This window comes from Lithobates pipiens, unplaced genomic scaffold (genome assembly GCF_037356315.1).
Source record: "Lithobates pipiens isolate NorthernLeopardFrog02 unplaced genomic scaffold, aLitPip1_a1.2 Scaffold_8, whole genome shotgun sequence".
Lineage (NCBI taxonomy): Eukaryota > Metazoa > Chordata > Amphibia > Anura > Ranidae > Lithobates > Lithobates pipiens.
Genome location: NW_027507903.1, coordinates 103,885,193 through 103,901,317, shown reverse-complemented (window position 1 = coordinate 103,901,317; position 16,125 = coordinate 103,885,193). Strand labels below are relative to the sequence as shown.

General features: G+C 44.5%; 1 protein-coding gene across 1 annotated transcript in view; it reads right to left on the bottom strand.

Annotated features, from left to right (window-relative positions):
- LOC143963352 (cathepsin L-like) overlaps positions 1 to 16,125 on the bottom strand; it is a 39,537-nt gene that overhangs the window by 7,917 nt on the left and 15,495 nt on the right. Inside the window, exons 4-6 of the mRNA XM_077472967.1 lie at positions 12,075 to 12,266; positions 10,172 to 10,354; positions 7,880 to 8,039 (exon numbers count right to left, since the gene is read on the bottom strand). Coding sequence (XP_077329093.1) covers positions 7,880 to 8,039; positions 10,172 to 10,354; positions 12,075 to 12,266 — 535 coding nt within the window. The remainder of the gene's footprint in view (positions 1 to 7,879; positions 8,040 to 10,171; positions 10,355 to 12,074; positions 12,267 to 16,125) is intronic.

Here is a 16,125-nt window from a genome sequence, read left to right as displayed (position 1 = left end):
ATATATATATATATATATATATATATATAAATATATAATATATATATATATATATATATATATATATATATATATATATATATATATATATATATATATACCATATTTATCGGCGTATAACACGCACTTTTTCCCCCTTAAAATCGGGGGAAGTCGTGGGTGCGTGTTATACGCCGATCCCCACTGTCTGTGAGGCTAAAATACTGAGCGCCGCCGAAAAAGACAGAGCCAAGCCGAAAAAGACCGAGCCAAGCCGAATACATAGTAGAGTCGGCTCAGTCTTTTTCGGCAGCGCTCGCTCCAGAAACAGCAGGGAGGCGGGACTACGAGCGGAGCCGAGCAGACGGCTCGGTCTTTTTCGGCAGCGCTCAGTGTTTTTCGGCGGCGCTCGCTCGGTCTGTCTCGGAGGCGGGATATTTAAACATGGGCAAGGCTGCAAACGGCGCTGGGCAAGCTGGAAATGACACTGGCAAGCTGCAAATGACACTCTGCAAGGCTGCAAACAGCGCTGGGCAAGCTGCAAATGACACTGATCATTCTGCAATGATGGACAAGGCTGCAGATGCACACTGATAAGGCTGCATTGATGGGCATTTAAATGTACGTTTTTTTTCCTTAAACTTCCCTTCTAAAACTTTTTTCCTTAAAATGCCCTCCTAAACTTGGGGGGCGTGTTATACGCCGGTGCGTGTTATACCCCGATAAATATGGTATATATGGTATATATATATATATATATATATATATATATATATATATATATAATATAAAAGTGTTTACATCACGTCCAACACCCAACTGACCAACCGGTCCACCTATCCACGCATACTTACACCTCCTCACGTAACGGCCGCAACCCGTAACTTCCAACTACACCAAATACGAGCCTCCGCATTAGCACTATGGACCTCCATGGTAGCTGAAATCTCGACCAATCGGAAACCCCTCTCTACCTCTCCCCGACCCAGCAAACTCTGGTAGTCCCTGCTGACCTGTTCCGGACCCCCCTTTTCCTCCCTTTGGGTAAGTCAGTAGTTCCAAACACTTACCCCCGGACACACAACCCTTTCCCCTCCCATCACACCCCAACTCCCATCCCCCAACCACACCAGATATATCCCTTTGAACTCCCTGAATGACACCCCATCAGACCCTCACCTCCCCCCTACCCCTCTCTGACCCGGCTCTCCCCTAACTGGCCCGCCATCTCTCTCTCCCCCACAGCCCAGCGTTTCACCGACCCTTGAAACCCTAGAAGATAGAGTGTATCATACAAACTAGCTATCTATACACCCAATTGTACGCAACGCACTAGCCATGACCTCCCCTCGGCCCACATACAAGCCTCTCTCGCTTAAGATTGTTTCCCTGAACACAAAGGGACTCAACAAGCCAGAAAAAAGATCACAGGTCTTGACCACAATGCATAACATGAAGGCGCATATCGCATTTTTACAGGAAACTCATTTTAAAACTGGATCCGCCCCCAAACTTGAAAACCATTGGTATCCGCTAGCCTTTCACGCAACAATCCCAAGCTCCAAAACAAAAGGAGTCTCGATTCTAATAGCGAAGAACCTTCCTCTTCAAATAAAAGACACCCTCCTAGACGACCAAGGGAGATATATTTTCATTAAAGGAACGATAAGGAACAAACCCATAACGCTAGCTAACATTTACAGCCTGAACACATCACAGGTTCCTTTCTTTAGATCAGTTATTCGTCTATTAACCACCTTTCAATCGGGAATACTAATTTTGGGGGGAGACTTTAATGTCCCCTTGAATCCTCTACTTGACTCATCTACGGGTACGGCCCAACTGGCATTCCATGCTTTAAAAGAAATTAGATTAGCCCTACAAGAACTCGCCCTGCATGACACCTGGAGATCCATGCATCCCCCAAACCAAGGACTACATGTTCTTCTCAGCCCCCCACAATAAATACACTCAATTAGACTACCTCTTCATCAGTCAACAAGACCTACCGCTTATCTCGTCTTCCACAATCGAACCCATGACTATCTCAGACCACAATCCGATTACTCTGCTGTTAACTCTCCTGCTCACTAACCATAGTACCAAAATCTGGAGACTTGACACCAACCTACTCACCGACCAAGTTAATGACACAAACTAGAAACAACCATTGCCAACTATTTCATAGACAATGACAATCCCGACACCACATCACTGATCCAATGGGAAGCACATAAGTGTGTGAAAGCTTTCTACAAACCCATTGCCCCAAAGCAATACCCCCGGAAACCTTGGCTCAGCTAGACCTACCCTAAAGGAAAGATGAATGGGACAGACGGCCTCTCAGCAGTATACTATAAAGCGTTCAACTCTATTTCCTCAGACTGCCCACTTCCCCCACCCATGTTGGAGGCTCACATCACAGTGATACCAAAAGAAGATAAGGACCCCTCACAAACAGCAAATTACAGACCGATATCCCTTTTAAACCTGGACGTAAAGATTTTCGCCAAAATCCTAGCAAATCGCCTGCTCCCCCTTCTTCCCAATATTATTGAGCAGGATCAGGTGGGCTTTGTCCCTGGCAGAGAAGCCAGGGATAATACCTTAAAAGCGATTAACCTACATCACTTCCTGACTTCAACCTAACACTGCAGGTTTCTTTCTATCATTGGATGCGGAGAAGGCGTTTGATAGGGTAGCCTGGGACTACATGACAGCAGCTCTGAAATTCATGGGAATAGGATGCCGCCTCCTAAGTTACATAATGGCCCTATATTCTAACCCCACTGCAAAGGTCCGAGTTAACGGCTTCTGTCAAACGCCTTCTCCATCCGTAATGGTACGAGGCAGGGGTGTCCCCTTTCCCCAGTGCTCTTTGTGCTCACCCTAGAACCCTTTCTACGATGCCTGAAAAACAACCCAGACATTAGAGGAGTTCGAACGACCAGTAAGGAATATAAGGTATCGGCTTTTGCCGATGATATTCTCCTATTACTAACTGATCCACACATCTCTTTGCCTAACCTCTTAAAAGAATTCCACCAATTTAAGTTGATCTCCAACCTCAAGATAAATTTCCCTAAGTCCTACGCCCTAAATGTTTCCCTTCCCAACAGTCTAGTAGCCCAATGCCAGGGTAACTTTCCATTCAAGTGGAAGGAAGATCATATAACCTACCTCGGAATTCAACTCCCCTGGCGCCTGACAGACTTATATAGTAAAAACGACCTCCCCATTCTACAAAGCCTCACCGATGACTTCAAGCGATGGAACAAACCCATTTTTTCCTGGTTTGGTAGAGCGGCCATATTAAAAATGAACGACCCTGCCCCGCCTGCTATATATTATGCAAACCGCACCAATCCACATACCCACCACTTTTTTGGACCTCCGCTCATCGAAACCCTCCCCCCCTCCGGCGCCACAATTGGCACCTTTCAGGGGGGAGGGGGGTGCAGATACCTGTACAGTACAGGTATTCTGCACCCACTTCCGGGATAGCTCTCTGCGGAAAGGGGCGTAGATTACGCCCCTTTCCGCAAGTGCCCGCCCCTTTCCGCAAGTGCCCCGCTGCCTGCTGGGAAACACACAGATCCCAGAGGCAGCGGGGACCATCCTTATTGCGCAACACGATTCGCGCATGCGCAGTAGGGAACCGGGAAATGAAGCCGAAAGGCTCCATTTCCTGATTCCCATACCCAAGATGGCGGCGACAGCACCCGACAAGACGATCTAGAGATCGGCTTCGGGTGCCGACATCGCGGGCGCGCTGGACAGGTAAGTGTCACTATTTTAAAAGTCAGCAGCTGCAGTATTTGTAGCTGCTGGCTTTTAAAAAAAAAACGCGGAGTCCCGGTGGACTCCCGCTTTAAGAACTACAAGAGTCTCTGTACTCGCTTCCTATGGGGGGACTGTAAACCCAGAGCCAGCTTCCAGTTTCTTTCGCTTCCTAAAACTAAAGGAGGGATCGGTCTACCCGACATAAGAAACTATTTCTATGCTTGCCAGCTCACCAGGGTAGCAGACTGGAACATCGACAGTGGCACGAAAGAATGGGTTCACCTTGAGGCCTTTTTCCCCACTACCATTACACTCGCTGCCATGGATAACCCACAAACACATACCAATTGATATCCTATTCCACCCTCTTATTGGCCCTACCTTCAAAGTTTCCAAAATGCCTGCAGGACAACACTCCTTTCTTCCACTCCGGGCCCCCTCACACCAGTTTGCCAGAACCCTGACTTTCCACACGGACTACGCAGTAACTTCCTAAACGATTCTTGGCCACATAAAAATGCGCTAGTATATCATTTTTACTCACAAGGCAAACTCTTACCACGGGACAAGCTACCTTCTAATGATGGAAGCCCCCCATCTCCCCGTGGAACTATCTACTGATGGCCCACTACTTAAACAACCTAGATAGTAAACACAAGACCTCCAGACCCCTACTACCATTTGAAACTCTATGCTTCACTGGTACCTCACAACGCCATCATCTATCAGCCATCCACTCTTTTCTCTTCTCTAACACCCCGCCAAACACAGGCAAGGCCTGCCTGTCCTGGGAGAAAGACCTTGACCTGTCACTCTCTCCAGAAGATTGGGTCAGAATCTTCCAGACCATACACAAGGGCTCTGTGAACGTTACAACACAAGAGAATGGATATAAAATTCTAACACGCTGGTACCGCACCCCTACATTAATCCATAAATATAAACCAGACCTCCCAGATATATCTTGGAGATGTCAAAAAGAGAGAGGCTTGATTCTACACATTTTCTGGAGCTGCCCCAAAATTCGTCCATTCTGGGCCGAGGTCCACCACATCATTGTGAAAGTTACCACTCTCAATTTGGAGTTCTCACCAGCCCAATTCCTTCTCCATCACTCACACCACATAAATAGACTCTACTTTAAGTCCCTAGCCATGCATATGGTTAATGCGGCTAAACAATGCATCTCAATTCACTGGGGGACTACTCAAATCCCCTCACCCAAAGAATGGCTCTACAGGATAGCTAACCTTGCTGAAATGGAGCAACTAATCTCCCAGGCAAATGACACACCCACAAAATTTGCATCGAAATGAGCCTGCTGGACCCACTTCACCACAACGACAGAATACTATAACCTGACATCCCCCGTGGCGCGACAAGCGAGCTCCACGGAAGATGCCCTACCCTAAGATGACAGCCCCCTACCCTCTACCGTCCTAGGTTCTTAATACATACTCCAAAATTGGTATCTCCCGATCTCTGAACACACCAACCCATCTATACCCCCTGTGCACTTTACCCCTATGGGGGGAGAGAGAGATGGCACCCATTCTATCTCCCCTTGCTCCTAACCGCCACCACTCCCCTACCCACCCCTTGTCAGCCCATTACCCTTTCTTTATTTTCACTGATGCCCATCATTCGCATGCAGAAGTGCGATATCCAACCTAGACTCATCCCAGATTGAATAAGCTATTCTCCCTTACGCTGCAAGAGGTGATGATGTCAATAAACTTTCTCCCATGCCGCACCCTGGCACACTGCAGAACCGTGAGCGTAAGAGCAAATGAATATTTCACACTCGGCCCAATATGGGGGCCAAACTACTTGGACCACGGATGACGATAAAGTATATACAAATGGTTCTACAGTGTACCCTGCTTCATCTTTCACCCCAACCTAATGCCGCTTCCTTTTGACCTAAATGATGTTTTGTTCTAGATGAACGTTCTGTCTTGGATAAATGATATGACCATATCCTCTGTAAAACTGTTTACTTCTGTAATGCTACTTACTGAGCTGTTACTCGTTTTACCTTTAATAAAATTTTCATGGGAAAAAAAAAAGTGTATGCAGGGTATTGGACAAAGCACAAAGCACTAGGGACAAACGGGAGGTGAAAAGATTTGATACAGTAATGTAATCTGTAAGATTACAATGTACTGTATGTGTTATGTATTTTGTACTTTTTGAATTTGCTGCTGGGCGACGCTTGCAGGGAATGGAGCCCGGAACACAGAGCATCGGGCGTATGATCCAGTGGAGGACACGGCACGGGGACATCTCAGGATCCTGGTGATGAGTTAAGTATGCTGTACCAGGATTCTGTAATGCAATCCCAAGTGTGGCTCAGGGTTACCGCTAATAGTACTGAAATTTAATACCAAGTCACACTCCGGAATACTGCCAGGAGGGTTAAAATACATTTTAGGTCTTGAGGAACACTTGCTAAAACCACTGGCGGTAAGTGGGAGAAATTCTCCTAACAATATAATTGGTGTTATGCAGCTGGCTCTACTAAGTGGTGTTGGCCCTGGGACTATACAGGCAGCATCAAATAGGTCAACCAGCCGCAGCTTAAAGAACCCCTATCAACCCCTGGAGGGACCCTAAGGTTTCATAGAACCCTAGTTGAGAATGGCTTCTCTAAAAGGTATGTATTGTCTATGCATGATGCGAAACTTGTCTTCCTCAGACCAAGAATGTTGTGTACTTTAACCACTTGCTTACTGGGCACTTAAACCCCCCTCAGTCCCAGACCAATTTTCAGCTTTCAGCGCTGATGCACTTTGAATGACAATTGCGCGGGCATACAACACTGTACCCAAATGAAATTTCTATCATTTTTTTCCCACAAATAGAGCTTTCTTTTGGTGGTATTTAGTTACAGCTCGGAGTTTTATTTTTTGCTAAACAAACAAAAAAAGATGCAAAAAAAAAATTAAAAAAAATCATGTTTTAATAGTTTGTTATAAAATTTTGCAAACGGGTCATTTTTCTCCTTCATTGAAGTGCGCTGATTAGGCGGCACTGATAGGCTGCATTGGTGGGCACTGATGGGCTGCATTGGTGGGCACTGATAGGCTGAATTGGTGGGCACTGATAGGCTGCACTGGTGGGCACTGATAGGCATAGTTAAGGTGGCACTAATAGGCACAGATAAGGCGGCACCGATGGGCACAGATAAGGCGGCACTGATGGGCAAAGATGGGCACAGATAAGATGGCACGGATGGGTGGCACGGATAAGTGGCACGGATGGGTGGCACGGATGGGCACTGATAGGTACCACAGATAGATGGGACTGATGGGCACTGATAGGTGGCACTGATAGGTGGCTCTGATAGGTGGCACTGCTGGGCACTGATGGGCGGCACTGCTGGGCACTGATGGGCGGCACTGCTGGGCACTGATGGGCGGCACTGGGGTGCAGCACCTTTGAGGCAGATTGGGTGGCACTGTGGGTGGCACTGTGGGTGGCACTGTGGGTGGCACTGTGGGGTGGCACTGTGGGGTGGCACTGTGGGTGGCACTGTGGGGTGGCACTGTGGGCATTATGGGCACAGACGGGGGGCACTTACTTTTACTTTGTTATTTTTCAGGATGGCACTGCGGGAGGCAGGTGGGCACTGGCAGGTGGCATGTGGTGCCTTTCATTGCTGGCCGTGATCGGGACTGATGTCCCGATCACGGCCGCCGGTGATCGGCTTTTTTTTTTTCTCCTCGCGCTGTCGCGAGGAGGAATAATAGCCAATTACCGGCTCCGTTCTATCACATGATCAGCTGTCATTGGCTGACAGCTGATCACGTGATAAGGGGTCGGGATCGACCCCTTACACGGATCGGTGATCAGGCGAGTCTCACGGACTCGCCGATCACAGAGCGCGCCGCGCGCGCCCCTCAGGGGGCGCGCAGGCCGCTCGTAACCAGGACGACGTCAATAGACGTAGTCCTGGAAATCTAGGTCCGCGCTAATGCCGTCATTCGGCAATAGCGCGGTACCCAAGTGGTTAATATTCGCATTGGTAAGTGAACAGCCACTACTCCTTTAGTAAATCAACCTAAATGTATTAGGTTCTATAGTGCATATTTTACTTTTTCCTGTTGTAACTTACCATCTTTGTACAAACCAAAATCATCACTTGCATCAATTGACACAGCAATAGGTCCATCTAGTGCCACAGAAGATGCCATGTTGTCTTCTTGAAACATGTTGTAGTATTTGGTCACATTAAATGTTAATGACTTTTTAGGGTTGTAGGCGCACACTGCTTGCTAAGAGAAAATATATAAAAATAAAATAAACAACCATAAATTCTGAATATTATGATTTATTGCCATCTACAATCCTGCTATGTTCGTTTGTAAAGTATCTATGCTAAATATCTTTTACAGTTCCATGCAGCTCAGTGCATGAATAACTGTGTCTCATGAGAATCTTCACAGGGCAGATGAACATTGACTAATTCCGCGTACACACGATCAGACTTTTCGACAGCAAAGGTCAGACGGAATGAATCCGTCGGACAATTAGATAGTTTGTGGGCTCCATCGGACCTTTGTTGTCCAAAAATCTGATGGACTTCAGAAATAGAAGATGTTTCAAATTTTTGGGCCGAAATCCATTCGTGTGTATGCTAGTCTGACGGACAAAAACCGACGCTAGGCCAGGTATTGGCTACTGGCTATGAAATTCCTTATTCTAGTCTGGTCGTACGTCATCACGTTCAAATCCATTGGACTTTGGTGTGATTGTGTGTGGCCAAGTCTGTTCATTTGGAAAGCCTGTCGGGAAGACCATCGGACCTAGTCCATTGAAAAGTCCAGTCGTGTGTACATTACAGTAATGGAAAAAATAATACTTAATCTTACTGGTATAATGGACATCACCTTTAGGCTAGATTCAGATATTCACAGTTCTGCTCTGCGCAGTTTTCGCTGGTCCTTTCATTGGGCTGCTGTACAGGCATACCCCACTTTTAACTACACAATGGGGTTTATTTACTAAAGCTGGAACGTGCAAAATCAGGCTCACTTCTGCATAGAAACCAATGACCTTCTAACCCCAGCTAGTTCAATTAAGCCTGGTAATAAAACCTGGAACCTCATTGGTTTCTGTGCAGAAACAAGCCTAATTTTGCGCTTTCCAGCTTTAGTAAATAAACCCCATTGTGTACTTAAAAGTGGGGTGTGCCTGTACTTGTGTTTCCTGCAGAAAAAAGGTTCCCAAAATTTTGACAGTATGCGTTCTCGTATGTGGGAAACCACACCACATTTTTCAGTGCATGGGGGTGCCTTTAAGAGTTAATGGCACCTCTGCACGTTTTCTTAAAAGCAGAGATGTGTTTGATGCGTCTTCCCGCACCCACAGATGTGAACCTATCTTTAGCCTTTGGCACCCGCAGGGATGGAGCTGGTAAGACCCTGTCTGATTTGTGTTGTCATCTCTCCCCCTACTGGAGAGATCAAGACAGTAATTATGAAAATTTCCTCCCTCTGCCATTTTTAATAAAGTACAAAAAGATTAGAACTGTCGCAATGTTTTCATTTTTGTCAATACTCTCCTGTACTGGTGACAACTAATCCGCATTTCTTATACACACACATCAGAAGATCCGGACGTGAATGAAAATCTCAACGGGATCATTAAAAGAAATAAAAACTTGACAGTAATTGCAAATCTTCTGCAATATATAAAACTAAAAAAAACTTTTTTGGCATATACAAGTTAAAGAGAAACTTCACATTGCCTAACCACCCCCCCCCCCCATGGAAAAAAAGAAAAGAAAAGAAAAATACCTAATATCTATGGAGTCCAGCATTAGCTAGCATGAAGAAAACATTCTCTCTTTACCCCTCTACTACAGAGTTGCAATCTTTAATAGAGATCCAATACATGTGCAGACAAATCATGAATCTCATAGACCTGGAAAAGACGCCCCACTCTGTGGGGTCTCTGCTAGAGAAATGGCAGAAATCTGTGGCTTGTCATTTTTTTTGCTAATGTGTAAAAGGGAAGGGGAAAGAGGCAGAGGAGAGGACCATGGGTAAAGTTCTGCTTTAAACTGGACAGACAAAGCTCAAATTTACGCCAATTTATGTGAATTGTCTGAAATTTGAGCCATTGGCGGCCCCGCTGACAAAGCCAAACAGTGACTGCAGCCAGTTAGCATGCAGTCACTGTTTGGGTATTCTGACAGCTGTGGTTGTTAGCTATGACAGCTACAGATACAATAATCGGCAGATGGAAATTCATCCATCTGTGCTGTACAGCGTGGATGGAGGAACCTATGGATTTCTCTCATTCAGCCAGCTGAACAAGTGAAATGTTTACTTGTATGGACAGCTTTAGCCTTTAATGATACAAAATAAATCTACAGAAATACAATCACTTTAAAGGAGCCTACCCGATCTGAGTATTCATAGTCTTGAGCCTTCATGATACCATTGTGTGAAACATAGTTCATAGCATGTGCTGGATCTCCACCACAGCATCCGTCATTGTCAGTGTCACAGTCCACAATCTGCTGCTCACTTAGTTCAATAAGCTCACCGGTCTTAATGCAGTTACGAGCCTCAACTACACCCACCTGAAATTATACAATAATACATATAATGGTAATAAACTACTTTGTTTGAACTGTTTCTTTACAGCAATTGGAGAAAACAATTGTCAGGAACTACAAAAACAGAACAAGGAGTCCACAAGCCAATGGTGTCATGTCAGTTATTATTTATAAAATGTTCTAAGGTTGTATGTTTAGGCTGTCCAAACATGGCCCAATAAAAGCAAATAATGAGAATGATATTTAATACAGAATCTGTCTTTATAGAGCAGCCTTTCTCAGCCTTGTCAACACAGAGTAACCCTTGAAATAACTTTGTGGTCTCAGGGAACCCTGTATCTACAACTCAAGGTGTATTAGCCCTTGTACACACGATCAGAGATTCCGACGGAATGTGTCCGATCGGAGCGTTTTGTCGGATATTCCGACTGTGTGTGGTCTGCATCGGACTGTTTCCGTCGGAATATCCATCGGACCAAATTTTCCAAATATTTTCCGACAAAATGCTCCGATCGGACAAAGTGCCACGCATGCTCAGATCAAATTCCTACATCAAAGCTATTGGCTACTAGCCTGAACGTAGTCCCGTCGTAACGAAATAACGTCATCACGTTCTGAACAATCGGATTTTCTGACAACTTCGTCCGACCGTGTGTATACAACAGTTTCGGACAAAATCCGTCGGACAAAATCCGACGGACAAAATCCGACGGATTTGGTTGTCAGAATCTCCGACCGTGTGTACAAGGGCTTAGTGTGATGGTCAGTGGGAAGAATACTCCTTACACTTGTGGTCATTGGGATGAATTACCACCTTACATATAGTTAGAAACATCAATGGTGTGAGTGGGAACTTATCTAAGAGGCAAAAGTTGCTCATTGCTCAAGGAACTTGTAATAACATCTGGAGGAACCCCAGGGTTCCATTGAAACCTGGTTGAGAAACCCAAATCACAGAGCATGCTATAAGGAACCTATGTTCCCTTTGATGTAGCGACCGCAACATACAGGGATATACAATATAATACTGACATATAATCACACACATAGGTTGGACTTGATGAACTATGTACCCCCATCAAATCATTCTCTGCAGCTATTTCCTTTTGTACCACCACCCCCTCCCTTTAGAATGTAAGCTCTATGAGCAGGGCCCTCCTGTACCTTTTGTATTCTACTGTAATTGTGTTGTCCCCCCTATACATTGTAAAGCGCTGCGTAAACTGTTGGCGCTATATAAATCAATAATAATAATAATAATAATGTATCCATCCTTTAGCTCAGGGGTCTCCAGACATTCTAAAGAAAGGATCAATTTGCGTTTTTTTCCGACTTTAGAGGGCCAGACTGTGGCCAGTGTGAGTAGAAACTGCACCAGCATCAGTAGGAGTAGACAATGGGGTTGATTTACTAAAGGCAAATAGACTGTGCACTTTGCAAAGTGCAGTTGGACTCTGCAAGTGCAGCTGCTCCAGAGCCTAGTAAATGAGCAGAAGCTCTGCTGACTTCCATTATCCAATCATGTGGTGCTCAGATACATTTAAGTTCTAGTAGCTCATGAGTTGCGCTCTGTTGATCTGGACTAGGATGATTAAATCTTTTGTTTTTACTGAAGTGTATGTCAATACAGCAGTCTTTAGTGCAGAGACAATGGGAGGGGTAGAACTGTACCCCCTGTGTGCACAGACTGTATATGTCACCTCTACCATATGCTGCATTAAAGTTTCAGAAGTATTTTGATTACCGTTGCAAATGCCCAGCAGGATCCACAAACGCCTTGGCTTTTAACACGGGTAACACACTTTGAGTCTCTCCAGTCAACCGATTCTGGTATATTTAAGTTTCTTGAATAGGTCCGCACAGGAAAGTTTGTCCTCATAGTGCCGCTTTTCTTTTGCGAAGAAAGGCAGCTCCTGGAGCTCCGTTCCTTTGGTGCCTGGAGGAAAAAACATCAAACATTAGTACATTTTATAACCAAAGTATGATAATTAGTTTATTAACTGCAAATATAGCATACATTTACTTTTACTATAGTGTTAAAATGTTACAAATAAAACTATATATATATAATGCACGACAGAGCACATAATTGTTAGTATTCATGTAATTCGTTTTTCCATACATTTTACAGTTTTATTTTATTCTGCAGCTAGCAATGATGTTTACAAGTTGCCAATAAACGTAGTAGTATCAGACCCAAAAACAAACATATAATTTATATTGCAGCTTACAAGTCCTTAAAGTGGGGTACCCCCTAAAAAAAAAAAATTAAAAGTCAGCAGCTACAAATACTGCAGCTGCTGGCTTTTAATAATCGGACACTTACCTGTCCCGGGTTCCAGCGATGCGGGGGAACGAAGCCCCCCCCTCGCTCCCCGCTCCGCTCGCGGCGCCGTCATGCATACTGTGGGCACCCGGCTGTGGCTTCACAGCCAGGCACCCACTGCGCATGCGCGAGCGGCGCAGGGCGCCGTGATACGCCGTACAGTCACCTGGGACACGTGACAGGTCCCAGGTGAATGTGCGGCGCGAGGGGAAGTGATGTCACCAGCCCGGGCAATGAAGAAGGCAGACTACGAGGGACCCCCTAGCAACCGGTATTTAGAGGTGAGTAAAAATTTTTTTTTTTGCCAATTATTTTTTTTTGATTTTTTTTAAGATTTTTAAGTAGTTTTATTTTTTGGGGGGCAACTCCACTTTAAATGTGGTGGCTGCATTTCATTTCTTCAGCGTTGTTTCCTCTATTTTGACCTTTTTTTTTTTTTTTTTTTTTTACACAAAATTAAAGTGGTTCTAAAGGCTCAAGGTAAAAAAAACCTTTTGTATGCAGCAGCCCCCCCTAATACTTACCTTAGCGCCTTTGCGATCCAGTGATATGCACGGTAGCTTCGGCTGTCTGGGGATTCTCCCTCCTCATTGGCTAAGACAGCAGCGGGAGCCATTGGCTCCTACTGCCGTCAATCACAGCCAGTGAGCCAATGTGAAGAGAGAGGGGGTGGGGCCAAGCCGCTGCTCTGTGTCTGAATGATCACACAGAGCAGCAGCTTGGGCTATTTGCTCTGGGGGCACTCGGCAGCCAGGAGCGCCAGCAGAGGGCCCGAGAAGAGGAGGATTGGTGCTGCTCTGTGCCAAACCACTGCACAAAGCAGGTAAGTATAACATGTTTGCAATTGTTTTTCTTTTAACTTGCCTTTAATATCACTCTAATAAAAGCTGACCGTCGTAAGTACCCCTGCCATGGGTAAATGTCTCAACCTGTTACTTTTGCACAACAGCTTAGTCTGTTAAAGGTAAAAAATAACAGACTTACTGACTGGATCACAGAGCAGGTAGGTATAACATGTTTATTGTTTTAGGTAAAAAAAACACATTTTAGAACAACTTTAAAAATACTTTTTCTGGAGAAGCATATTGGTCTTATATGAAATGAGTCACCTCGTCAACAAAGTAAACATATACATTAACCACTTGCCGATGGGTGCACGCCGATTTACATCGTCAGAATGCCGCAGGCAGGCAAAAGGGCGTATCCGTACGTCCCTTTGAATTTGCCGCCTAGTGTGCTCACGCCCACCTTGCTCCATGGGTCTGGCAAACTCAATGTTGGCCGGCAACCTGCGATTGCGGTGAGAGGCAGAATGGGGAGATCAAGAAGTGAGTGAACTGCAGCCAGGGCAGTGCTGGATGTAAACAAGGCATTTCCCTGTTCTGCCTAGCAACATGACAGGGATCTACTTCTCCCTGTCATCAGGAGCAGTGATTTCTGTCATGTTGTAGTGAGCCCATCCCCCCTATAGTTAGAACACATCCAGGGAACATACTTAACCCCTTAATCTCCCCCTATTGTTTAACCACTTCCCTGCCAGTGTCATTTATATAGTAATGAGTGGCTATTTGTAGCTCTGATCGCTGTATAAATGTCAATGGTCCCAAAATTGTGTCAAAAGTGTCCGATCTGTCTGCCATAATGTCGCAGTCCTGATAAAAATCTCAGATCGCCGCCATTACTAGTAAAAAAAAAAATAATAATAAAAATGCCATAAAACGATCCCCTATTTTGTAGATGCGATAACTTTTGCACAAACCAATCAATATACACTTATTGCAATTTCTTTTTTACCAAAAACATGTAGAAGAATACGTATCGGCCTAAAGTGTGGAAGAAATTCGTTTTTTTATATTTTTTTGAGGGTATTTATTATAGCAAACAGTAAAAAATATTGCTTTTTTTTGTTCAAAATTGTCGGTCTTTTTTTGTTTAGAACGCAAAAATAAAAACCGCAGAGGTGATCAAATACCACCAAAAGAAAGCTCTATTTGTGGGAAAAAAAGGACGTTCATTTTGTATGGGTACAGCATTGCATGACGCAATTGTCAGATAAATTGACGCAGTGCCGAATCGCAAAAAATGCTCTAGTCAGGAAGGGGGTAAAATCTTCCGGGGCTCAAGTGGTTAAAATCTGGGTGCTCATTGAATAATATTAAAACTGTACAATCAATGATGACAGCAAGTACCAAATCTGTTAAGGCTTACTCTGCATAATAGGAAAAGAATAGTGGAGGACATCCAAATCTACTCTGTATTAAGCCCCATACACACTATTAGATTTTCTGCAGATTTTTGTCTTCAGATTTACCAAAACCATGTAGTGCAAGGGCCTGCCTGATTGCATATAAATTGAAACTCCTAAGGTTTGACCTCATATTATATGGTTTTGGTAAATCTGAAGGAAAAAATCAGCAGGAAATCTGATAGTGTGTATGGGGCTTTAGAGAAGGGAAGAGAGTCAGAAGAAAGAAGAGGAGGAAAAGGACTTCATTTTATTTTAGATTCGAGTATGGTAGAGAAGGGTTGGAGCCTCTTTCAGGTTATTATTTTCTCTTTGTCCTTATTGGAGAGAGTTCCACTCTTATGAGGCAAAAAGATACACTATATATCCACAATGTGAGCACAGACAGAAATATAAATCCTAAAAGGAACTTGAACTCTTCCCCACTTTGGCTGGAGTGAGTAAGGCTGTAAATATGTGACCATGAGATACCTGTTACCTTCAAATGGATCTAACTTCAAAAGGTGTTTTACCTTACAAGATTCTCTGGGGATAAGGAAAAAAAATACTGCTTGTTCTAGCTTGTCCCCAAACACTTACCTGATTCCTGTCACCAATCCAGCACTGCCCTGGCTGCAGTTCACTCACTTCTTGGTCTCACAGACGACATTGAGAGCAGCAGGTGCCATAGGTTCCTGCTGTTATCAGTTAAACTCCTGTGAGGAGGGAGCAGGGGTATGTCTTACCAGCACTGTGTGTGTCTATAGACACACGCAGCCCAGTTTGGGAGCATTCCTGCATGAGTGACCCGATAGCACATGGCTTGCTAAGGGAGCAGTCAGAGGAAGAAGGAGCAGCTGTTGGGGGACCACCAAGGAGGAGGTAAGGGACTGCTCTGTGCAATATCATTGCACAGAGCAGGTAAGTATAACCTATTTTTAGATTGTAAGCTCCTCGAGGGCAGGGACTAATGTGAATATACAGTAATGTACCTGTAATAAATAAATACAATTTTTAATTCAGAAAAATGTTAGCCTTTAATATCACTATCAGTTCTATACAACATTGTTTGGTAAAATCATACTGTAATTTGTACTTTGACCAGGCAGTAAAAGAGTGTAACTCCAGCTAAAACTTTTTTTTAGTTTTGGATATGGCGGGGAAGGGTTAGAGCTTTTTTTTAGTTTTGGATGTGGCAGGGAAGGGTTAGAGCTGAATTGGGCAAGAAAAACCTGACGGAAATTG